Genomic DNA, 22,197 nt, shown 5'->3' on the forward strand with positions numbered 1-22,197 from the left:
GAAATGACACTCTGGAAAGCGTCTATTTGCCACCATGCACTCCTAATACGTCAGCCGTAGATAGGCGGCAACTCGGGCTCTGGAATAGCTCCCACCCGAATGCTGAGGGGCTCCAGGGTCGACATGGTCTCAAAGACCCCAGGCCCCATTGACATGGCGTCTGGACCAAAATATTGGTTGAAAGACGGCTGATAACCCGGGTGCGAAATGTTGGGTTCCGACGCGCTGGTCTCGGGAGAAGGTTGATATGCGGGACCCGAGCGAGGCACGCTCGACTCGGCCGCAGTTGGCGATTTTCGCGGTTGCGGTGGCGATTGGGGAGAGTTGCCGCCGAACGGGATGCCAACCTCTGTAAGCTCTTTGCCAATGTTTTTCAAGGCACATTCAATGACTAAAGCGTCGAGCCCCTCCGTTAGCACTGTTCCCAGCACAGCTGACCGGGAAAAGTAAGGGGTGGGCGCGCGCCTACCCGGACTGATTTGTCGCACTTGCTGCAAGCATTGGATGCAGTACGTGAGCTTCCGCATGGCTTGGTGGTCTCCAGGGGCTGCCTGGACTTGAAGCAGGAATATGGATGAGGCTATGTACACGCAATAGGCAAGAGACAGGACGCAGTACTGCATGGTAAATGTTCGACAAAACAGATCAAAAATGGCCATGATGGAGGTGGCTGATGTCACGCTCTCAACCAGATACCGTTCGACGGGCGACGTATCGTCATTTCCTCGTTGACCTCTGCCAGTGAGCGTCGGCCGATACAGCAGGATTTTGAAAACGTGATACAGACAACTGGTTCGACTTCTCAGCATGCCTTGCTCTGTTGACGCAAACCTCTTGGGGAAACCTCTCTGCGCACTCGGGCGGACGCCCACAATGTCCAAACACTTACTTCAGCGTCACAATATGTGATGGTGGGGCTAGCGCAGGTAACGCGGCTGCATCGATTTTGAGATGAACCGGGAGTTGATGCCACCACTGCCGCAACAACGGTTCTTGGGACTCGAGACATTCTTGGATCTCGGTGTCCGTATTTTGCGACAGCGGATCATACATGTGGACGAGGATCTCGTTGAAGATGAGTGAAAGTCGGCACATGCTCATGAAACAAGAAGCCGAGTGAGCCGTGGTCGGAGGGTATTTCCAAGACGGGTCCGTCTGTGGTGTGCCAAAGGGGACCCAAACATCATCCTCGGCCGAATCGTCAACTGCCAAAAAAAAAAAAAAAAAAAAAGAGGAGAGAAAAAAAAGATGACAAGTCAGAGCAAATGCTAGTTTCATCCGCAAGGACCGGGTTGCGTGCGCCAAACTTACACATTACTTGCGATGGCGAGATGTCTGTATGCTGCAAGGAGGGAGAACGTCCCAAGTAGAGACAAATCAACTTGTCCCAGAAGAAACAGCCCCAGTAGATGCGCCGCCGTATTTCCAGCTCCTCGTCACTCAAAGGTACCGATCCTGGAAAACGTTGACTATCCACGCAAATGCCAAGATGGTCGATCAACCGAAATGCGATACCACTGTAGGTCCAGGCCTGCGTAGAATTTCCCAGGCTGCATTCCTGCGCGCTGAGCAAAAGCAGCGTTTGGATCGTAGGTATCGTACAAACCCCGCTGCTCAATTCTTGGAATAGCATATTTCGGGCGTGCTTGCCAAAAACCGCACCTCCTTGGTATGATTCATCCAGCAGTCGTCTTGTTGACGCGTCACTCCGCCCCCACCGGATCGAATGCGAGATCACGGCGTTGAGAAGTGTGTGAGAATAGTACGGGCCCATACATTGCATATCGCCTGCCGTCCGTTAGCGATTCGTTCTTCTCGCCGGTTCAGGATACTAGGCAGCCGCCATCCCGACGATCCTGTAGAACACGTACGCGTGAAAACCGGTCTGTATATAAAGTTGAAAAGCGGTTGAATCCAGCACCAGTGCACGTTGAGAAGGTACTGGAAAGGCTCCTGGTGTACGACTTTGTTAGGATATCTTGTAGTTTGCTTTACAGCGCTCGACCATCGACAGGCCAATTGCTCCTTGGACACGAATCACACACCGGTATCTCGGAGAGATTCTCCATAGCACGCTGGTGCCATGCATTGCTAATGAGGCGTTCCCGTCGTTGACTATCCGTATCTATCGATGGTGTGTGCAAGAAGTAGACATCCGATAAGCCAAACCCGTTCCGTTCGCTGGGGAGGTTGAAGAAGCTGGTAGCTCCATGGTACGTTATACTGCCTTTGTCGTCGACTTTGAGGGTTCGAAAGCTTCGACTGACGCCTTGGTCGTCGGTGTCCCGGCCTGTAGCCTGTGATGTTCCATCGTGGTTGCTTGACACGAGAGGGCTCGAATGGGATGAACCGGCAAGCGATGGGGGAGATTTCTTGAGGTTGGAAACTTGATCCTCAAGCTCCCTGATACGTTCCTCCAGCCGCTGAGTGTATGACAATGTCGGATTGCTGCATGAGGGCGGTCAGAAGCGAAGATGGCACGGCGCTGGTGCGCAAGTTCGGGTTAACCAACAGCTTGTAAACACAATCATCGCTGCGAGCAGCACACCGTTGGCACATGGGCTGTTCGCCTCCGCATTTCACCTGGCAAAAAAAAAAATTACAGTAAGAAAGTGCGGTATCCACGGAGAGGCGAGAACTGAGATAAAACATGACCAACGGGAAAAGAACGTGGCATGCATGTCTTTTTTGTACGAATGCGAGGCGTGTGCATTGGTCAAGCGCCGTCACCTTCCGGTCACAGTGGTACATGCTTAACCAAAATGGACTTACCTTGCGCCTACGACACGGCTCGCAAGAAAAGGCACTCTTTTTGGTGGCCTTTGCGGTAGACATGATAACAGGCTAACGGGCGAGATTGAACCGAGAATCAATCTGGGAAGCATTGAAGACCAGCAACCAGATAGTTTGTTGGGAACTGAGCAGATATTGGCGGAGGAGCAGAAGAGTCAGTCCCCTTAAGCCAACGAGCGACAGTGAATGCATTCACCCAAACAGACCCGGCGGTGCGAATCGCCAGTGACTGGGATGAAGACAAGAAGAGACGATCTGTAAATGTAGAAGAGAGAGTAAATGGTAATAGTAATAATAATTCTGCCACTAAAAAAAAAAAAAAAAAACGTGAGAGTGAAGCTGTTGTCGCGGTCCATAGAAGCCCATACCACCGAAGGCCTAAAACAGGAGCGACCGGGGTGAGAAAAGCCCCGCGGTCTTGCGCCTCTTCTCCTGTCGAAAAGCGGTTCCTGTGAAGGAAGGCAGGCAGGCAGGCAGGCAGGCGCAACCCTGCCTCGGGTTGAGGAGCCGGCAAGCCTGACTAATCTGTGCGCATGCAACTTTACTCCGTAGGGGAATGCATGACTAGAGGAGGTGATGAGTGGAGGAAATTTCCAAAGTTGGTATTGAAAGGCCGTGAGTGCTGCAAGACAATGACATGGAAATAAAGGAGTGTAACTGAGGGAGAAAAAGAACCATGAGCTTGGGACCTGGGGTGACTGGGTGACTGGGTGACTGGGTAAATGCAGGAGGTTCAATAAAGCACCCGCATCATCAGCAAGCACCGGCAGGGATCGTGCAGAGGGCGGGCACCAAGCTGGCCGCTGGCCTCTGGCCGGGCCGTGGCAGCGGCAACGGCAACGGCAACGGCAACGGTCAATGTATCCCGCAGGCCACAGTGCATTTCGTCCAGTGCAAACGGACGAGAGCTGTCATGCGATGCGCAATCTGGGAAATTTGCTAGGCACTGGGTTGTTGGTCGAGTCTGTTTGAGAAGTCGAGCACGACGGCCCGGCCCGCTGGTCTTCTCTTCTGGTAAACCACAAGGCCCGGTTGACCCCAGTTGACCCCAGTTGGCCCCAGTTGGCCCCAGTTGATGGTTATCCAGTTGTAGTCAGCTCGGAGCAGATGCGCTCACACAAATTTCGGAACGGCCATACGGGCGACCGGAAATAGTCGAGATGTCGTTTCAGAGTCGCAAACGCCATTGGTCATGTTCGTCATATTAGATTCGCGAGGATTCATGGTGCTGTGCTGCCAGGGGAGGGGGTTTGTTGCTGTACTGTTAACAGCCTTTGAGGGAGACGAGATAGCGCTGTTCTGTGGTGATGCTGGTGCTCCAGAAAGAATCAGGAAGAATCAGGGAGAAGGAGCTGGCATCCTGACTCCAGCTGAGCAGGTGGTGAGCAGGTGGTGAGCAGGTGCTGGGCAGGTGCTGGGCAGGCACTGAGCCGGGCTTGACAAACATTGGTTGCCTCGAGGGTGAGGCTGCAGCGGCGGATGGATCCCACCGTGGGTTAAAGCTAGCTGACTGAATAATTGAATTAATATCAGGTGCCAGGCTCGCTTAGCGGTGATATTGGGCTTCTCTGTCCACGGCACGGAGCGTCTGCCGATTGATCGGTGAGCGTGGGCTTCGAAACGCCGCCGTCAATTCATGGCCTTGCCAGATTACATGTACCCTTTTCATATTGTGCGGCGCCAAAGTGAGACATGAGCGTGGCGTTCCCAGTGCAGCAGTCCAAGTTAGGGCACGCTCTCTTCCTGATCAACCCGCATCCTTCCCCAGTCATCATCATCATCATCTTGAATCTGGAACGCAAGCTGACAGGTAGGACGACTCGTTCTGGGCAATCTTATTAATAGCCGAGTAGCTTTGGTCACTGCACTAGGGCCGTTTTCCTGGATCGATCGAGATGAACCGGACCCAGAAATACGCGATTACACGTGCGCACCCGTCGTCCACAATGCGCTTGAGATATGGGTAGGGTGCTTCCGACGCGTAGGCGACAGGGCCGTCGGTCGTCGTCGAGCGCCATATGGACGAAGCAAGGTCGGCCAAAGCGGCAGCGCGGCAAGGCCACGTTAGCGTCGGGAAGCAGCATCAAGCAATCTTTCGATCCAACCTTGAGCAGGCCCATGGCTTTTTTTTTCCCGCCTTTATCCTGCTTGCGTATTCGCGTCAATATTACATGGGTCAAGAGCCCAGGATGGATAGTGGCGTACATACCACTAGACCTGTATCCACACGTTGCCACAAATGCAGTCGCGGCAGTGGCACCGTGGCAGCATGTACGTGTACAGAGGACGTCGATGGATACGGGGAACTGGCATAAAGTCGAGAGAGAGCAAGGAGGGAGAGGATGGGACGAAGGGTGCGGAAAGGGATTCAACAACTATTCCATGCGCTCCAGAACCTGGTCCTGCCAGTCTTGGGCGACGCAGCAACCCTGTGATTCCAAGTTTTCTCTTCCTCTGCAAGTGCAGGGGTGGATTTAGCCTGGTCAGCAGTGCAGAGGAAGCACCTACAGCACCTACTTGTATGCTGCTTTCGAAGATCCTTTTGCCTGTGCTGCTACCCAAGGAAGCCCCCTAGTGCCGCCTCCCATGCACTGCGCAGTGCGGAGTCAACTACAAGTCTTCCGGGCCACGGTCAGCTTGAGGACTTTCAGACGGGATATAATAAGAACAACGTCATAAGAACAGTGCCGAGTAGGACTCTGTTGGGCTGACCGGGGTCTCATGACGCATGTCCCGTCAGCCAAGCAGCAATTGTCATTGGCGGCATCGGCGGCGCCGCCCGACGATCTTCGCGGTAGAGATTGAGGTGTGAGAAATCTTCTGCCATTGTCAATACTTTGATTGGCCTGTTGTCAGCATGCACCTCACCACTCCCCGTCCGTATGAGTACGTACGAATGGCGTCTTGCACGGCAATTGCCGAGTCGGTGGTAACGGTCCTTTCCAACAATGTTGCATAGGATCTTGCCACTCGATTGACGGGGCCACCAGTACATACTATACATATCATACTGCATATAGTCGTTTGAAGTTTGGTTGCCGGCCGCGGTGCGGTAGAGCTAGGTTCGCCGAAAGATGATCAAGCAGAGAACAAGGACACGCGTCACGGTCTTTCACGTCACCTTACCTATGGAACAGGTCAGGGGATCCAGAGCCGCTGCGGCTGACTCGAGTTTCATAGCCGTACCGGCGTCTCAGGGAATGCTGATTCCCGTTGTCGCTGGGGATAATGCCGTCTTGCTAGTTTCGGCTTGGCGGGGCATGGAAGGAGCAAAACAAAATCAACCCCACCTTCTTGCGTTGGCGACAGCGAACGAATTCGTCCGCGGGCTGCTTCTTGCGACAAGCGAGAAAGATCAGAAGATAGCCTCGGGAGCGCCAACAGCCCTGACGCAGAACAGCCTCGACGCAGAACAGCCTCGACGCAGAACAGCCTCGATGTAGAACAGCCTTTGATGCAGAACAGCCTTGATGCAGAACAGCCTTGATGCAGAACAGCCTTGATGCAGAACAGCCTTGATGCAGAACAGCCTTGACGCACAAAATCGCTTATGCAGAAGGATCTGACATGACAGGTAGCGTGCAGTGACGAGACCTGTGACCTGTCTTGAAGCAAAGCGCATGGTTTGTGCCGTATGTTGCACGGAGGGGAATGGCTGGCATCCTGGTGGCACGGCACGGTGTGTTTTGCCTAGGGAAAGCGGAGCTTTGCCTGCGGCTTAAGAGCAGGCAAACTGGGGATGCAGCCTGAAGGGACGCAACGTACCTTGCCGCTTTGGCTTCTCAGGTATCAGGCCAACGCGGTGGATCTGATGAATGATGGGGGAAAGCGGGAGTTCCCTTGGCTTCGGCTTTCGGCTGGTAAAGATGAAGGTCAGATCCATCCTACAGGGGCCCGTGTAGATGCGACGTTGTAGGAACTTTGAGACGGAGCGGTATCCATGTCGTCAGTAGCACTTGGTGCTGGTTTAAACGCGGCCGCGTCATCATTCACAACTCCGGGAAGGCCTCCCAGCCCTCTTCGCCAGGAGGTCTTGTTAATTTGCCCAGACTGAGCATGCTGTTGGTACCGTGGCCCCTTGGCGAGCTGCGCAACATCTTTGCCCGTTGCGGAGTCAAGTCCATATGATGCTATTGAGTCAGAAGGGTCGAGAAAGGGCATATGATTTGACTTTTCCTATCGACCAAGATGGAACGAGCATTATGCCTGCAAGAATTCCTCCAGGCATAGACACCTCTGGGAGTCATACAGCTTCATGAAGCCGCTCGCTCTCTGGGCTGTTTGCATCATCCTCGCACTGCCCATGTGGTCGTGAGCACCCAGTCATTTTGCTTCTCCCCCAATAACACACGCAGTGCTATCCTGGAAAAATCAACCCTTGGGCTTTCTCTCTCGGCTAAATCCAACCCCATGTCGGTAAAGCAGCTGTCGACCCGCGCAAACCATGGCCGAGTAGAGTCATTTGGCGTGAAAGGTGGACATTCTCCTAGCTGACGCCCAGACCTGAGGTTTCCAGAATGAGGGCTAGACGTTTCTTGATTTCAACGCCGCCGCCGCCGCCGCCGCCGTCGTCGTCGTCGTCGTCGGTGAAAATTCCGGACATCTGGGATAAAGGGCCCTCTTATCCCGCTGCTTACTTTTGTCCTTTTTCATCCATCAAAGTACTTACCCTTGGCCTTGGAACTTGTTGCCAATGACAAGATACGGATCAGCACGCGAGAAAACGGTGCCCTTGGTCCTTTTGCAAGCGCTGTGACTTCTTGGCAAGAAGCCCAGCTACGGAAGTGACGCAAGATTATGCACATTGGCATCATCCATGCACCGGTCTTCGCAATCGTCTGTCTTGTAGGTAAAGATTCAGTTGGGCGTATTGGGGTGCTCGAGTGTTGCCTCGAATAGGTACTATCTGCAAACTGTCGGCCCTGGTCGAAAGTTTGCCGGAACTTTTGCTCTATGTTGAGCATACCGGCAATGTGGTCTATCTGGTTCGACAGCAAACTGGCATTCTCAGATGTGACGACATCTACGGTAAATGGTGATAATAATAATAAGTCACATACCAGATCATCAGAACAGAACACGGCGTTAAGATTGTTCGTGAATTTTGCCGGACCCTGTTCATGGCCCTTCCCCTAGTAGAATTGGTCAGTGCCGGCCGATGTAATACGAGGAACCGACATGTTCTGAAAGCTGTTGTCGGTGAAGCAAGTATGCTTTGTGCTTTAGACAGTAGGATCTGGAAATCATGAGGAAGCGTGCGAGGAAGTCCAGCCCCTTCTGTCGAGCGTCGTCAAAATGGTTCTGCTCCACTGCTGTTTTCAAAATAGACAGGCCTTGCACCCAACCACTGTAATTGCCCGGGACTTCGTTCCTCTTGGCACTGCAGTCATACCTGCGGATCGGCGGATGGCGAGACTATTCGCAAATCAAAAAGAGGAGACGGCATATGGAACAACCCGACTCGAAGCTACGGGCATTGCCGGATCTGGATTTTCGTTGCCGTTTGAATAGTCTGCTTGTTCAATGGTCATTCAATAGCTGAGCTAGTCTTTCGCTGTTTTCCTTACGTGATGGTGATTTCGTCAAAAAGGTTGAAACGAGACATTGTAGTCATCACACTCAACCACTGCGCTTCTTTTTCGTGTCCCAAGATGCCTGACTTATCTGAGGTATTAGCCCAGCCATGACAAAGCCCCATCCAGCTGCCGGCTGGCAAGCCAAGTACGACCAGCTGTTCCGTACGGAAAAGTCGGCCGTGAAAAGTACCAGAGACTTGTTTGAATGCTGGTAGTATCTGAAGCCTGGAACTTACTTGTGTACAGCAACCGCAATTCTACCCTAGAAAACAGCGAACAAAGACCCCGACGCCGACAAAGCGCAACCAAAAGCGGCGTCTGTTCGGACCTTGGCAACCTGAACCAGCCCAAGGCGCCAGCTTCCCTGGTTGTCGCCCCCAATTCAATGGCCAGGCCTGTCCTCGACTCTACCGGCTCGACTGGATACAGGTCATTTCCATCTCTGGCGAGTACCGGATGACAGACATGGAGCTTTTTACCATCCGGGACGCTGTATTTGTGCTGATGGCTCATCTCAAGAGTAACGCAGTATCCATCTCTCGTTTATCACGCAGGACGCATGTATGGCTGACAACTGCAGCAGCCGAAAGAATCAGACAAGACTGAATTCAGGTACAAGATTCATAACGCCTCTATTTGTTTGCCAACAAGATTACATATTCCCCAGGGAAAAAAACACCCGTGTTTGATCAACCCGTCTCTACCATGGACACCAGCAGAACAAAGGAGATAGTCTATTGCCTCCTCACCAATTAAAATAACCACCATCACAGTAGCACAAACTGGGTATAATGGAAAGCCAAAGCAGTTTATGCCGAGCAGAGCTTTGCCGCGACCTTGTTTGGAGACGCATCGGCTTCGTGCCAGTCAAAGCTGGCGATCAATCTGCCGATGCTTGTCGACAGGTCAGCCAGTATATAGTCTCCTGTTGAAGAGTCAGTCAAGCAGTTGATCCTAGGGGGGATGCAACGAGCTAGAATACGTACCCCGTTGCGGGAAATACCACCAATCGTCGGATCTGAAGGCATTATCCGTAAGCTGCGACAGAACATCGACGAATGCCTTGACAAAAGTTAGCATGCAGGCTTGATGTACACGTGAGGGGGCCGTTTCGGCAACGTACCGTTTTCTTCTCCTGGTGCATGTCATGCTTCGCGTTGGCAATGTAGACCTGTGTATCAAGAGTCAGCAACATTGCAACGTCGGCGCTTGTCTCTCGTGCCAAGCTCACCTTTGGATGATCCAGGTTTTTGACTCCGTCACACCCACCGCGCGGCCGGGCAGAATCTCCCGTGGCGAATGTGTTCTTGATGCGACCCCAGTCGATGCGCTGGTAGCCCGTGTGTTGAGAGAGGAAGAGTCTCGAGGGTGACCATTCATCGGGACGGGTTCTGTTCCAGACGACGACGACACGCTCCCAGTCGCTGGAAAAAGGTCAGAGCCGAGCTCCTGACCCGGAAGGATGCCGCGAACTTACAGAGGATGGCCGAACAAGTTCTCGGGCGTATACCCGTCCTTTGTGTAAAACAGGTTATAGGCCACCCGCACCGACGAGTTGGAACACTGGCTGTACACGAAGTAGACGGGGAACGACGGCAGGGGAGTCCCGACCGGGACATTGGGGGCCCGGCAGTCGCATGCCGCGTCTGGCCAGTCACACAGCTTGGAGGGCCTGGCCTGCGCACTGCCGTTGGTGGCAAAGGTCGGAATGCATGGCTGTCTGCGGAGCATCTGGCCCATGAGGAACATGGGCTGGGCTTTCATGGCAAGAGACACGGCGTCGGTGCGCAGCAGGGTGTTCATCTCCCCGTCGGACAGCGTCGCCGCAGCCCCGACGGAGGCGAAGCCGAGGGCGAGGAAGCGCAGCGGGCGCATGGTGTGTGTGTGCTACCTGGCGGTGGAGGAAGATGGGGGATTCTGCTTGCTGCCAGGATGCAACTTCAGGATAAAAGATGAGGATGGAAGATGGTATGATGTGACGGAAGGACTGGCAAAACGGCAAAACGGCAAAATGGCAAAATGGCAAAACAGCAAGCTATCAGAATGGGCCGAGATGGAAAGGATGCGCCGAGATTGTTTTTTATACACGATGCCTTGGATTTTCGCACACGCTGCTCAGGGAGAGTCTCTGCAACGCCAGCCTGACAGTTTAACCTCGACGCGGGGATCACGCGCAAAAGTCAAAAGCATACATTGACGTCCACCAGCGCAGCGCGCACGCCCCCTTGCCACCCACTTGGCTCGGCGACATGACGAGGAGCGCAACTGACACGGAATCAGCGGCATCCCCGGGCATCTGGTGCCCTCGCAGACGGCGCTGGCCTCGCGCGCGTGGGGGAGAGGGGAAGGGGGCGCAGGCACCATGTTCGCATGGGTTCATTCCATCTGGGCCGTTCCGTTGCGACGGCAGGTCAGACGATGCGAACACGTAAAGTTGCGCAACAACAGTCCTGGAGTGCCGAGCAAAGCAGCCGCCGCTAAGCCTAAAATAGAGTTTTTCGCGTGGGGCATATATTTTTCTTATTTATGCGGAGGTGCAGTAACCTTGCTTACTTGCGCTGCTCCCGGACCTTTTCAGAGTGTGCATATATATTGATGGGAACTGGCCTTGTTCCTGACTAAGTGCCCCTTTTCATTCGTGATTAGAGTCGCTTCCAAGGCTATCGCGTGGGGAAAAGTCGTGCGGGATAATGTGTGGGCATACAAGGAGAAATATGTGCGAGTGAGAGGAAAGAAAGATGCGGTGTATACCTCGCTGCTAATAGAAAAGAGTGCCTAATGCAAAGATACAGGGCTCTGTCTTAGCTTAACGTCGGCTGCATGCTCGATAATTCAGGACTGCATGCTCGATAATTTAGGACTGCATGTTTCCATGTTCAGACGAGACGAGGCAAGTGACCTGCCAAGATGGACCTGCCGTTTGGAGACGTGGCTTGGCGGCTGCAGCGCGGGCAGTGGCGGGGCCCCGAGACCGGCCCGGCTGCGAAATGGCCTCGGGCTGGGAGACGGCGGGCTGAGGTGAGGTGCTAGTTGATAGTTGACACAAGCTAGCTGCCCGCGGGAGAAAACCCGCATGTACTTGCAGTCCATTGCCGCGAGACGAGGATCGGGGTCTGGTGTGTCGCTAACGCGTCGGGGGACGAATAGCCTTTTCCGGACCCGGACCGCCAAGACCGCGGGCTTAAAAATTGCGGCAAGAGGCAGCAAAAAGCAAAGACATACAACACCGGGGATTCGCTGGTCGTCACCGACCCAACTACTAATCCAGCGCTCGCCAGGTTATCTATCGGAGATCGGACGGGATCCAGAGTTATCTGGCGGCTATGGTCGTATGTGTCATCCGAAGCAGCAATTTTACCCTATATCTTTATTCTACGTTTATTCTACCATATAGAGAATCAAGTCCTGAGAAAGATGTCGAGGAATGCAGGCTAACTGCTCATCTAGCAAAATAAGGCGTCAATGATCCACAACATCCAATGTTCCTTAGTGGCGTGGAATACCGACAGAGGCCAGCAAAGGCAACGCCATTCCATAAGTGTGAATCTATCCTTCAAAGGTGCAAAGGTGCAGACTTTATAGCGAACCGGGGTTTAAGCCAATTGAAAACCGTACACTACGAGGTACATCAGTAGACTAGGAAATAGTGTAATAAAATGAGTACTTGCAATTCCCAGATTTGTCAAGAGCTATATTTAAAAATAGGCCTCGTTATGCCTTTATTAATAGGCTGCTTAATCTAGCAGAACTTGCGGAAGATAAAAAATGCATTACCTATGGTATTGACACCTAATACTTCTTTTATTAGCTCTGTTGGAAATGCCAGAATTCCTAGTATAAGGATAGGAGGTGCCCTCTAGGAGGGATTCAGCAAAGAGTGGGTCCGCCACGAAGTCTGCAGTGTGCACCTTTTGCACCTTCAAAGGGATAAGGAAAGGCACATACCGGTTCACAGCAGCAGCACAAAAAACAAAAAACAACCTTGTGAAACCCGCCCCTTTCAACAATGGCTCCCCGCACTTACATGGCGCACGATGCCCCTTCGACACAGCTCTGCTTAACTACCATTCTTCTCCTGTTATTGACGACCCAGAATCTAATGTGGCGAGTTCCTTGGGTTGTCAAGACCGCTCTAATCCTATTCATTCCAAACCAAACATGGCCGCGGCAAGTTTGACGCAGGGCGATGATGCAGATCTAGCTCATATCATCCAGCTGCAACTGGAGGAAGTTGAGCAGGCCATACGCGCTGCCGCAGGCAAAGGGAAGCAGCCAGCGGGATCACAAACTGACCAACAACTCTCCCTGGACCTTTTCCTGAGGGAATTGCAGGACACCCAAAATTTTGCTGCGGACTGCCGAATGGCTAGGAGCATGCAGCGGGCAGTTTTGGATGACGGAGATGCTCTGGCGCAATCACAGAGTGAAGAACGAGCTGCCGAGGACCAAAAGGCCTCGGTTTCTTTGGGCAACGGAGAAATCGAGCCTTCAAGAGCAGCATCCAGTCCTGAATCCCTGGCCGAAGATGATGAATTCCTTCAAAAGCTGGCATGCATTTATATCACAGGAATCGACCATGGCAAGAATGACGACGGCAAATACGCAGATGACGAGACCGAGACCGAGACCGAGACCGACCATCAGCCAGAGAGCTCTGCCTGGGCTATTCGGCGTCGGCAAAAAAGAAGACGCAGGCAGCAGTGCGAAGCCTGCACAGAGCCAAAGCATTTTGCCGAGCTGGCTGCAGCCCCATGCGGACACAAATACTGTCGGCAGTGCCTGACACACCTGTTCCACGACGCCATGATCGACGAATCCTTGTTCCCGCCTCGATGCTGTAAGCAGCCCATACCTTTGGAGAAGAATCGGCTTTTCCTCGACGCAGTGGTGGTCCAGCAATTCCGCAACAAAGCCCTCGAGTTTTCCACGCCTCGCCGAACGTATTGCTACAATCCTGGATGCGCAACTTTCATTCCGCCGGCCAACCACAAGAACGATGTAGCCGCTTGCGACGGGTGCGGCTGCCATACCTGCATTACATGCAAAAAAGCCTCGCATCGTGGCGACTGCCCGGACGACGAACAACTCGGACAGACTCTGCAGTTGGCGAGAGAGCGAGGCTGGCAACGGTGCCAGAATTGCTGGGGCATGGTTGAACTCAACACGGGATGCAATCACATGACGTAAGTTTGATATCTTGTGACCCTTTTCGCATGGATCGATTCGCTTACGCCAGACCAGTTGCCGGTGCGGGTTTCAGTTCTGCTATGTTTGCGGTGCACGTTGGAAGACTTGCGGTTGCGCGCAGTGGGAAGAGCGCAGGCTGTATGAGCGTGCGGTTCAAATCGATGCGCGCGATCGAGAGCCTGAAGACCATGTCCGTGAAGAAGTCGCCCCCGAAATGGGCGAACCATTAGGACACGGTCGGCAGGTACGGCTCCAGACGCTGATGCAGAACCTCAGGAGGAACCACGAATGCGAACACGAGCATTGGTTCAATCGAGGAGGTCCTCGTGAATGCGAAGAATGTCATGATGTGTTGCCCATCTTCATTTACGAATGTCGGCAGTGTCACATCATGGCTTGCCGCCGCTGCAGATACCACCGTCTGTAAGCACCGCAGTTGTTTTTTTTTCGCTTGCGATGCTAGATTTTTGTCAATAGATGATTGCGAGAGGTAGTGAAAGTTGCGGCGCCAATCTCGCAATGTACATTCCGCAGTGCCACTAGGTACCTAAGTAGTCCAATTGTATGGTGAACAAATTGATTCGGTTCCGCTTCCACCTGGGCTCTTGAGTGCATAAAAACGGCCTCCGACCGCAACCCTCCGTGTTGAAAGCCTATGAGCTCGAACCAGGTCTATTATTGCTGCAGGGGGTAGGTGTCGGTGGATTTATGATCCATCTACAATATCAGCGAGGTCTAGGTCAAAATGCGCCACTGTAACCAAGGGAACTGTAGCCCCTGAGGGCTTCCCCTAATCCCACTATAAATAGCTGGCATGGCGACATTGATGTTATCATTTAATGATGTCGCTGGCGTTTTCTTCCGTCTGGTGCTTTCTGACAGCTACCTGCTAGCTAGCTGCCCGCTTGCACCAAACAAGCCATGCCCATGCTACTGCCTGCCCCACTGACCCCACTGACGCGGCTGACGCACCTACCCCCCCCCCCCACCCCGGGATCCCGACGGGTGAATTTCTGAAATCCATAAACGCAGCTGAACCCCTCCTAAACCTCCAACGAGCAACAGATTCATTCCCGAGCACCAGACTCATTCCCACGCACCAGATTCACTCGCAAGCACCAGATTCGCAATCCATCAGCCTCCGACGCGCTCCCTGCCAGCTTCACCACCCCCCCCCGCGACAGCGTCCGACCAGAATGGCCGCCCCCGTGCACCACATCAACTCCCCCGAGGAGCTGCGGACCCTCCTCGCGTCAACCACCTACGTCGCCGTCGACTTCTTCGCCGACTGGTGCCCCCCGTGCAAGGCCATCGCCCCCGTGTTCGAGAAGCTGGCCGCCCAGCACGGCCGCCCCGCCCACCTGGTTTTTGCAAAGGTCAACGTGGACCGGGTGCCCGACGCGGCCCAGACGTACGGCATCTCGGCCATGCCCACCTTTCTGTTCTTCAAGGACGGCGCCCAGGTGGCGGTCAACGGGAACGCCATGATCCGGGGGGCGGATGCGGCGGCCCTGGGGGCGGCGGCGGAGAAGCTGGGCGGGCTGGCGGCCAGCAAGGCTGAGGAGGCGGCCTAGCTGCGTGCTGGGCGGGGGGGAGCTTTTCGGTAGGAGAATGAAGAAGAAGAAGAAGAAGAAGAGTTGGATGAGGGGAGGGAATACAAATGGAGGCGGAGAGAGGACGAGGCGGGCGGGAAAAGGAATGGGAATGGCGACGAAAGTGCTTTCCGGTGGCTGTCTTGTCTGGTTGGTCTTGGTGGTTTTGGTGCCCCGTCACCATCTGAATTTCTCTTCGAAATAGTCTACATGGCATAAACAGTCATCTCTGCCCAGTGCCTGTACCACGGCGCTTCGAGCATCATCCGCCATCTGTGCGGGCCCGCAAACCACCACGGCCAGGCTGCCGGCAGCCTCGCTGGCAGACAGGACAATCTCCCGCACACCTGGTCGTCCGCAGTGCCGCGCCACCCGACCAGGCATAGGCGTGTCCGTGCCCCCCGCGGCGCCGCCTGCCGTCTCCGCCGAGAGATACAGGTCGACGGAAAAGTCAAAGCTGGTCTGCGCCGCAGCCTCGGCCATGTCGGCGGACACCAGCTCGGCCGCAAAGGCGGCCTCCCGAACCGCCCAGTGAAGCTGCACCGACCTGGTCCCGCCGGCCTCGGCGAGCGCCTTCATGTACGACAGCGGCACGACGACGCCGCTCCCCCCGACGACGAAGACGACCCGGTCGAACAGGTGCAGCGGCAGGCCGTGCCCGTACGGCCCGTCCACCGTTACGCGCAGCGAGGCCGGCCGCGGCCACTCCGCCGCGGCCAGCTGCCCCAGACGGGCTGTGAAGCCGTCAAAGGGCCGGATGAGAAACGTGACGAGCCTTGCGCGCCGTTCCGCTCCGCCGGCGCCGCCGCCGCGGTCCTGCTCCTCTGCCTCGGCGCGGTCCGTGTCGAGGAGCGGCAGCTGCTCGCACGGTGTCTTTGCGCCAGGGCTCGTGACGGAAGCCACCGTGAACGGGTGGCTTTCCCAAGCCCGCCCGTGGTCGAGGAGCGAGAGGTAGAAGTGCGTGCCGGGTTTGATTTTGAGCGCGCGGGAGCGGCAAGGGATCTCCAGTCGCACCATGTTGGTGGCTGGGTTGTACGTGGCTGCTGCGGTGGTGGGTGTCACGCCTGGGTTGAACAAGACGATTCGCAGCACGCGGAGGGCCCGGTCACAGAGCCAGATTACCACCGGGACCCAGAACAGGGCGTCGTATTCGCCGTTGAATATGGAGACATGGCTGCAGGCGCGCTTAGTCCCGAGTTTACCGTCTTTTTCCGTGGTGGTGGGGGAACCCCCTGGGGATCGCAAACGTACCCTAGCATGGCGACGAGGACAATGATGGACAGGCAGATGTGAGTGACCAAGAATAGCTCGTATCTGCGCCGTCGCAGCCAGTAGATGGAGCATGCTACCAACGCGCACATGGCCACAGTAGCCTGGGGTAGAGTCAGCATGCATGCAAGCAAATTGTCCCAGAGCCGTCAGGCCCAAAACCCACCACTTGACCCGCGACCCAGTACATTTGGTGAGTCCACCAGGCCACGTAATATTCCCATCCTCCGTCTGCTGCCGGCGTTAGCAGGGCACTGAGCAGCCAAGAAAGGAGCCCGTGAAGGGGGGGCAAGACGCACCATGGAAGACGAGCACCGTGTAGCCAATCGAGTGCACGACCGCCTGCGCCGTTGAGATCCTCGCCACCCACCTGTGAAAGTTGTTGTACGTGCCAAAGTCCCAGCCAGTCAGCCAGATGGCAACATTGTTCCGCATGCCAAAGAGCCACACAATGGGGAAGTTCGCAAACGAGATGATGCCCGTCCTATCCGACACGTAGCGAAGGATCTGCCTCGTCCGAGTTGGAAAACTGCGATTCTCCGCATCAGCTGCGAGCACGAGACCGGGGGCATCCCCCCCCCCCGCAAAGCGCCCACTTACTACAAGTTGACGGGGACAATCCTGTATCCATGCATGCTGAAGAAGAGGTTGATCAGCGCAAAGGCCAGCAGCGTCAGAGTCTGTATGCGCGGGGGGATGGTCCCCAACCGCGCTGCTGTGGCGGACTTGTAGCCAAACGTAGCGGGGAGGACAAGGTGACGCTTCAGCCATGAGTTCGGCGTGCATCTCCGCGAGCTGTTGCCGAGGCAGCGCAGGGCAAGCGAGGTGATTCTGGCCATGGCGCCGAAAGCCACGACGGCAAGCCAGAACAGAATCATGGCAGTGCCGTATGCGTAATGTTGGCGGTTTACGTATCCCACTGCGTCCTGGAAAAAGATGCTTGCCCATCAGCGCCCCTTGAACAGCCTGCACGGGGGGAAGGGGGTCATTACTCTTCTCTCCTCACCAGTGTATCGAGCCATGATTTGTACAGTGCAAACGAAGGCACGGCGGGTTCCGTGAGCGGCTGCCCCCGGGGAATCTCGTCACCGACGTCCACGTGCTGGAGGCGCTCGATATCCCCAGCCGTGTAGTTGGAAATGATGGACAGCGGTGGGATTCCCGCTCCGCCGGCCGCAACGCACGTGTCGTTCAGGATGGCCAGTTCCGGCTCGGAGGCGGCCTTGTCGCAGTAGATTTCCAGACAGAGATACACGGAGATTATCGCCAACCTGCTGACGCAGAGCTGCGGGGTTGCGGCCGGACTGCTCTCCGAGTCGCGAAAGGGCAATCCCCTGACGAAGTTTTGGCATGACGGTAGGCACAGGTCGGAAGGGGTCGAGGCCTTGGCGGCGGCGTGGCGGGATAGCTGACACCAGCAGAGGGCTGATGCCAGCCAGGAGAGCAGTTTCATCTCATTTGCGATGGTGTTTGGTATTTGGTCATTTGCTAAGAATCAAGGGCGACTTGACTCTTGGAGTCTGAGAGTGCGTGCTTTTCTTCTCTGGTCTTCTTTTCCTGGCTGCCGAGATGATTGGCTGGCGGATGGCCATTTCGAGATTGATAAGAGCCCCACAACTACCTAGTGGAAACTTGTGACTCCGTAGCTTCGGGGTCAAAACGGAATTTCCAAAATCAACAACTTCCGGACATCTCAAGCATCTCGACATCAAGCAAGAAGGGCCGGATATGCGGGTATGAGTCAGTAATAAAAGGGCGCCTTAGTCCTCCCGTCTCTGTAGACATGGCAGCAGTTTGTCTATTGGGTCTCATTTGGTTACAATCGCCCAACGTCCCGCCCACTCGCTAGCTTAGCTCCTGGATCTTGACCAGACAGGTTCCTAACCCAAGGGACCTATGCACTTCAGAATTGTGGCGTCAACATCTATCGCGGCTTTATTGGCCCGATTGCCGCGGGCGGCTATCTCTTTGCTTCTACTTTCAAGCCACACATAAGCCACACAGTTCTCTCACTGCGGCTTCAACTCAACAACGTGGACCTTTCCGCCACTGGCCTGAGAAGCCATCTTCGACTCAGCATTGTTCGACCCAGCATTGTTCGACCCTGGAGCTTTAGGGGGGTCCTCCAAATTCACGACCCATCCTCCCCGACGCCGGACCGCGTCCGGTCCCGCCAGCGCCCAATTGCCCGACACCCACAGCACTGCTTCGTTGGTGCTGGCCGCCTCTGGGATTTGAGTCAGCACCAGCTTCAGGCTTCTCTTGCTGGTGCCGTAGATGACGCTCTGTATAATGCCCGCATCTATCTCCAGCTGCAGGTTCAGAGGCCCCACGTAGACGCGTCTGCGCACGGGATCAGTAGTGCGAACTGTTACCTCGCCGTCCTTTTCCTGCGCGACGCCACCGAATACCAGCCGGCCCCACGTCTTGTCGTCAACGATAAAAGTTCCTATGCCGAGAGCCATGCCGAGGAAGCCGGGGCCGTAGTCGCCGGTTATTCCATCCCACTGGAGCGTGTCCGGATGGGAGTGGAACGAGCCTGCGACGTAACCGTCTTGGTGGATGCTGGACACAGGGCCGCTGACGCCTCCGTATCCCGCGCGCAGGAGGTATGTATCCGAGGAATTGTCTCGGAAGGCGGATAGGAGGACGAGGGAGTTGAGGGCCGACGCGTAATGGTGGATCTGGCGCTCAATGCGCGGCATCTTACCAGCGTAGCTGGGGATGTGTTAGCACTTGGATCGACGCGAGGGGCCAGCAAAGGGGGCCGGCCTTGTGGGTTGGTGACTTACATATTGTTCCAGTACCGACGGGCATTTCCGTTCCATCCCCAGTGAGGCACGGTCGGCACGTACCCCAACACGCTGTTGAGAGTTTTCGACGCGGTTGCGTCTAGCTTGAAATGTCTTTTCTTTCACATCAGGTCCCTTGAACTCAACTCAACCAAAATGGCATGAAACCACTTACCTGGACCAGTAATAGACGCCTTCTTGGTGAGCCGAGTCCCACAGTTTATCCACACCAAACGGAACTGACTCGGCATTCCACTGGTTCGCTCGGGATTGCATAGACTCGTTTAGTTTGGTCGCTTTCTCTGAGAAGCCTTCCCTTGAGAGGTCTTTGAGAATCTCGCCAAACACAGTCTCTCCCATGAGTCCCAAGCGGTTAAAGTCAACATCGGACTGCATGCTTCGGATGGTGGTGAGGTACGCCTGTTCAAGATACCAGTTCCAATTCTGTTGTCGAAGGACCGTTGGATACGCCCTTCCAGCCCGGTACAAAGACCAGTACAGGGCCGCAACGTGGACGTAGTTGTACGCGCGCTTAGTGGAGTACGCCTCAGCCTTATTCCACGTTGACCACGAGTCCCAGTTGATATCCTTGCGGTAGGTGTACCCCGGAACCTGACTGGGCTCGTAGAAGAAGAGACTTTTTCGGACAGCGTGCGCCTCGGTTTGAATCTTCTTAATGACAACCTGGGCGACGAACTCTTCCAGCTTCTCAATCTCGTCGGCATTAGGCTGAATAGCTTGCTTTGCTGCTACGGCTAGGTACGCGCCAACACCACCCTCATCGCTGAGGCCAGCAATCCAGGGCCGCTCCTCTTGCAGCACGATTTTTTTCTCCACATAGTCGTAGGTCATGAAGGACGGGGCTCGTCCAAATGGGTCACTGGTGTCTTTGAACCAGGCGTTTGTTGTCAGGAACTTGCCCATGTCTGCGACTGCCGTGCTGCCGGCTTTTGTGACGAAGTAATGCACAGTCTGGTACTTTCCGTCTTTGTAACGGATGGTCAATCGTACCCGGCCAAACGTGTTGGCACGTGGCGTGACTTGGTAGGTTCCCGGCTTGACCTGAGTGACTGTGACGGCGTTTCCAGGTGCCGTAAAGGTGTAATCCACATCGGACGGCGCGTTCAGGACGAGCTGTGCAGGCTCGCCCTGGGGGATGATGTATCCGGGAATACCCAGGGCAATCGGCGTGCCGCTGTCGCGCACGGCTCGATCCATGTCTCGAACGCCGCCGGCGGCTAGGCTGAATCTCAGGCCGAACGTGTATGAGCTACCCGGCTTGAGAACCCTGGCAGTAGGTTCATTCCACGGCTCGGCGCCCTTCCACTCGTTTTCCGCCCAAGCCTTGGTGAGGACTTGCCATTCGTAAAAGCCTTCGAACGTCCGGCTTCCGTAAGCGGTGTCGTTAAAGAATGGCTCTATGAGGTTGCGATAAGCCGTCATGGGCGTGTCGCCAATGGGAGTGACGACGAGGGCCGGTCCCGTTCCGCTGATGGGCGTCACGCGCAAATGCCCGGCGTTCATGCCAATGTACGGATCGGCAAGGGAGCACGTCGAGAGCATGTTCTGGGCAGATCTTCCGGTAAAGATGCTGTTGAACTCTGCGGGAAAGCCAAGGCTGCCGAGCTCAACGTCCTTTTTGCCGTGATTGCGGATGGCAAAGGTCAGGCCAAGGTCGCCAGACAGATCGGACCACTGGCGAGTGATCCTGAGCGGGCTGGATGGCAGCGACGGGCCCAATTCGGCACCTGTGAGGTCGCCCCTGTTTCCACGAAGGAGGTTTTTGACGGGTTTTCGAGATGCAGCAGAGTCGCCGTCAATCCACAGCTTCGAGCCCGTCTCGCGGTAACGATAGGTCACGTCACCCCAGTGATATTGGCCATTGCCGGTTCGGTGGGACAGGACGTCTCGTGGCAAAAAGTCGAAAGAGCCATCTGCCAACTTGAGAGAGACGAGGACTTGGGCATCGCGAACCAGCTCCACTTGGAAGTGGGCAGTGGTGAATTTGAGGGAGCCATTTGCCAAACCCAGGTTGTCAGCCGGACCGTCCGTACTCGAGCAGACGCCGCCGGAAACAGCGGAAGACAGCAAAGCTGCCTTGAAAAGATTCTTGGAACGCATGGCGAGAATCCGATGCGTTTCAGTAGTCCTGAGAGAACGAGAACGAGAGACGAGCTTGAGGCGGTTACGGAACCGGCAGTTGGGGTGAGCATGGGAATTAATATTTGACCTTTGCCCGCCGCAAAGGCCACCAGGGAGCGGGTGTCGCGGTCATCTACCATGGAGGAAGACTCGGCTCATGGTATGTCGGGTATCATGATGGTTGAGGGAATTTGATTGCGCCCAGGTCGCATGTAGCTGCATCAAGGGGATAGGAAGCAGGGACTGAATCCTAAAGCAGTCAGATCCCATGTCTCCCCGGACAACAGCAGAGTCACAGTGATCTGCAAGGGCAGCCAAGACAGCACCAACCTACTTGAGCAACTACTTCCCTACATATTGTATGAATATAGCCAGTCGGGCAGAGGTCCAGTCTGCTGCTTCTCAAAACGTCCCAGGATAAAAGGGCCAATGGGGCTTCACTTGTGTGGCGCCACAATTTTTCCGTGATCGCGGCAAAAGACTTGTGGAATGAATGAGACTAGTGATGATAGTGATGATGTCTACGGATGTGTACGGAAAAGACATCAATTGTAGGCTGGGGTTGAGGAAGGTTGCTGCCTCAATTGTGGGGCTGCACCATGAGCAGAACGAATCAGAACCCCAGCCCAGTGACGGGCCATTCGCGGATGACTTCGAATCAACCAGGCACCAAACTTAAATGAAGACTCTAAAAAAAAAGGTCGTGGACAACTCAATTTAAATAGAGGGCACATGGGACATTCTACAAACGTTATTCTCTCTGTCGAGCATGTTTCTGCAAGGTACCGCTCCATCGGGGCCATGACGACTCTTGCATGAAACACCAGAACCCGCAATGCAAGGCCG

At 55.0% G+C, this 22,197-nt stretch overlaps 9 protein-coding genes across 9 annotated transcripts; 3 read left to right on the forward strand and 6 right to left on the reverse strand.

The window, feature by feature from the left end:
• Positions 1 to 50: 50 nt before the first annotated feature.
• UV8b_01620 (uncharacterized protein) lies at positions 51 to 2,835 on the reverse strand (the record flags this gene model as incomplete). Its single annotated transcript, XM_043139118.1, has 8 exons — positions 51 to 391; positions 470 to 789; positions 890 to 1,205; positions 1,312 to 1,788; positions 1,872 to 1,953; positions 2,046 to 2,448; positions 2,513 to 2,583; positions 2,773 to 2,835. The coding sequence occupies 8 exons, from the start codon at positions 2,833 to 2,835 to the stop codon at positions 51 to 53; spliced, it is 2,073 nt and encodes a 690-aa protein (XP_042995052.1).
• Positions 2,836 to 6,148: 3,313 nt separating this feature from the next.
• Positions 6,149 to 6,415, reverse strand: UV8b_01621 (uncharacterized protein; the record flags this gene model as incomplete). Its single annotated transcript, XM_043139119.1, has 1 exon — positions 6,149 to 6,415. The coding sequence occupies one exon, from the start codon at positions 6,413 to 6,415 to the stop codon at positions 6,149 to 6,151; it is 267 nt and encodes an 88-aa protein (XP_042995053.1).
• Positions 6,416 to 6,666: 251 nt separating this feature from the next.
• UV8b_01622 (uncharacterized protein) lies at positions 6,667 to 6,954 on the reverse strand (the record flags this gene model as incomplete). Its single annotated transcript, XM_043139120.1, has 1 exon — positions 6,667 to 6,954. One exon carries the CDS (start codon positions 6,952 to 6,954, stop codon positions 6,667 to 6,669), a length of 288 nt encoding a protein of 95 aa, XP_042995054.1.
• Positions 6,955 to 8,476: 1,522 nt separating this feature from the next.
• On the forward strand, positions 8,477 to 8,975 carry UV8b_01623 (uncharacterized protein; the record flags this gene model as incomplete). Its single annotated transcript, XM_043139121.1, has 3 exons — positions 8,477 to 8,548; positions 8,616 to 8,889; positions 8,953 to 8,975. The coding sequence occupies 3 exons, from the start codon at positions 8,477 to 8,479 to the stop codon at positions 8,973 to 8,975; spliced, it is 369 nt and encodes a 122-aa protein (XP_042995055.1).
• Positions 8,976 to 9,178: 203 nt separating this feature from the next.
• On the reverse strand, positions 9,179 to 10,244 carry UV8b_01624 (uncharacterized protein; the record flags this gene model as incomplete). The annotated part of the gene is made up of 5 exons (XM_043139122.1): positions 9,179 to 9,294; positions 9,356 to 9,431; positions 9,493 to 9,540; positions 9,601 to 9,793; positions 9,847 to 10,244. 5 exons carry the CDS (start codon positions 10,242 to 10,244, stop codon positions 9,179 to 9,181), a joined length of 831 nt encoding a protein of 276 aa, XP_042995056.1.
• Positions 10,245 to 12,527: 2,283 nt separating this feature from the next.
• UV8b_01625 (uncharacterized protein) lies at positions 12,528 to 13,983 on the forward strand (the record flags this gene model as incomplete). The annotated part of the gene is made up of 2 exons (XM_043139123.1): positions 12,528 to 13,552; positions 13,611 to 13,983. 2 exons carry the CDS (start codon positions 12,528 to 12,530, stop codon positions 13,981 to 13,983), a joined length of 1,398 nt encoding a protein of 465 aa, XP_042995057.1.
• A 769-nt stretch (positions 13,984 to 14,752) lies between these two features.
• Positions 14,753 to 15,130, forward strand: UV8b_01626 (uncharacterized protein; the record flags this gene model as incomplete). The annotated part of the gene is made up of 1 exon (XM_043139124.1): positions 14,753 to 15,130. The coding sequence occupies one exon, from the start codon at positions 14,753 to 14,755 to the stop codon at positions 15,128 to 15,130; it is 378 nt and encodes a 125-aa protein (XP_042995058.1).
• Positions 15,131 to 15,325: 195 nt separating this feature from the next.
• Positions 15,326 to 17,870, reverse strand: UV8b_01627 (uncharacterized protein; the record flags this gene model as incomplete). The annotated part of the gene is made up of 6 exons (XM_043139125.1): positions 15,326 to 16,322; positions 16,400 to 16,521; positions 16,584 to 16,648; positions 16,717 to 16,946; positions 17,018 to 17,343; positions 17,424 to 17,870. 6 exons carry the CDS (start codon positions 17,868 to 17,870, stop codon positions 15,326 to 15,328), a joined length of 2,187 nt encoding a protein of 728 aa, XP_042995059.1.
• Positions 17,871 to 18,426: 556 nt separating this feature from the next.
• UV8b_01628 (uncharacterized protein) lies at positions 18,427 to 21,330 on the reverse strand (the record flags this gene model as incomplete). The annotated part of the gene is made up of 3 exons (XM_043139126.1): positions 18,427 to 19,135; positions 19,210 to 19,323; positions 19,385 to 21,330. The coding sequence occupies 3 exons, from the start codon at positions 21,328 to 21,330 to the stop codon at positions 18,427 to 18,429; spliced, it is 2,769 nt and encodes a 922-aa protein (XP_042995060.1).
• Between the last annotated feature and the right edge of the window lie 867 nt (positions 21,331 to 22,197).

This window comes from Ustilaginoidea virens, chromosome 1 (assembly GCF_000687475.1).
Source record: "Ustilaginoidea virens chromosome 1, complete sequence".
Lineage (NCBI taxonomy): Eukaryota > Fungi > Ascomycota > Sordariomycetes > Hypocreales > Clavicipitaceae > Ustilaginoidea > Ustilaginoidea virens.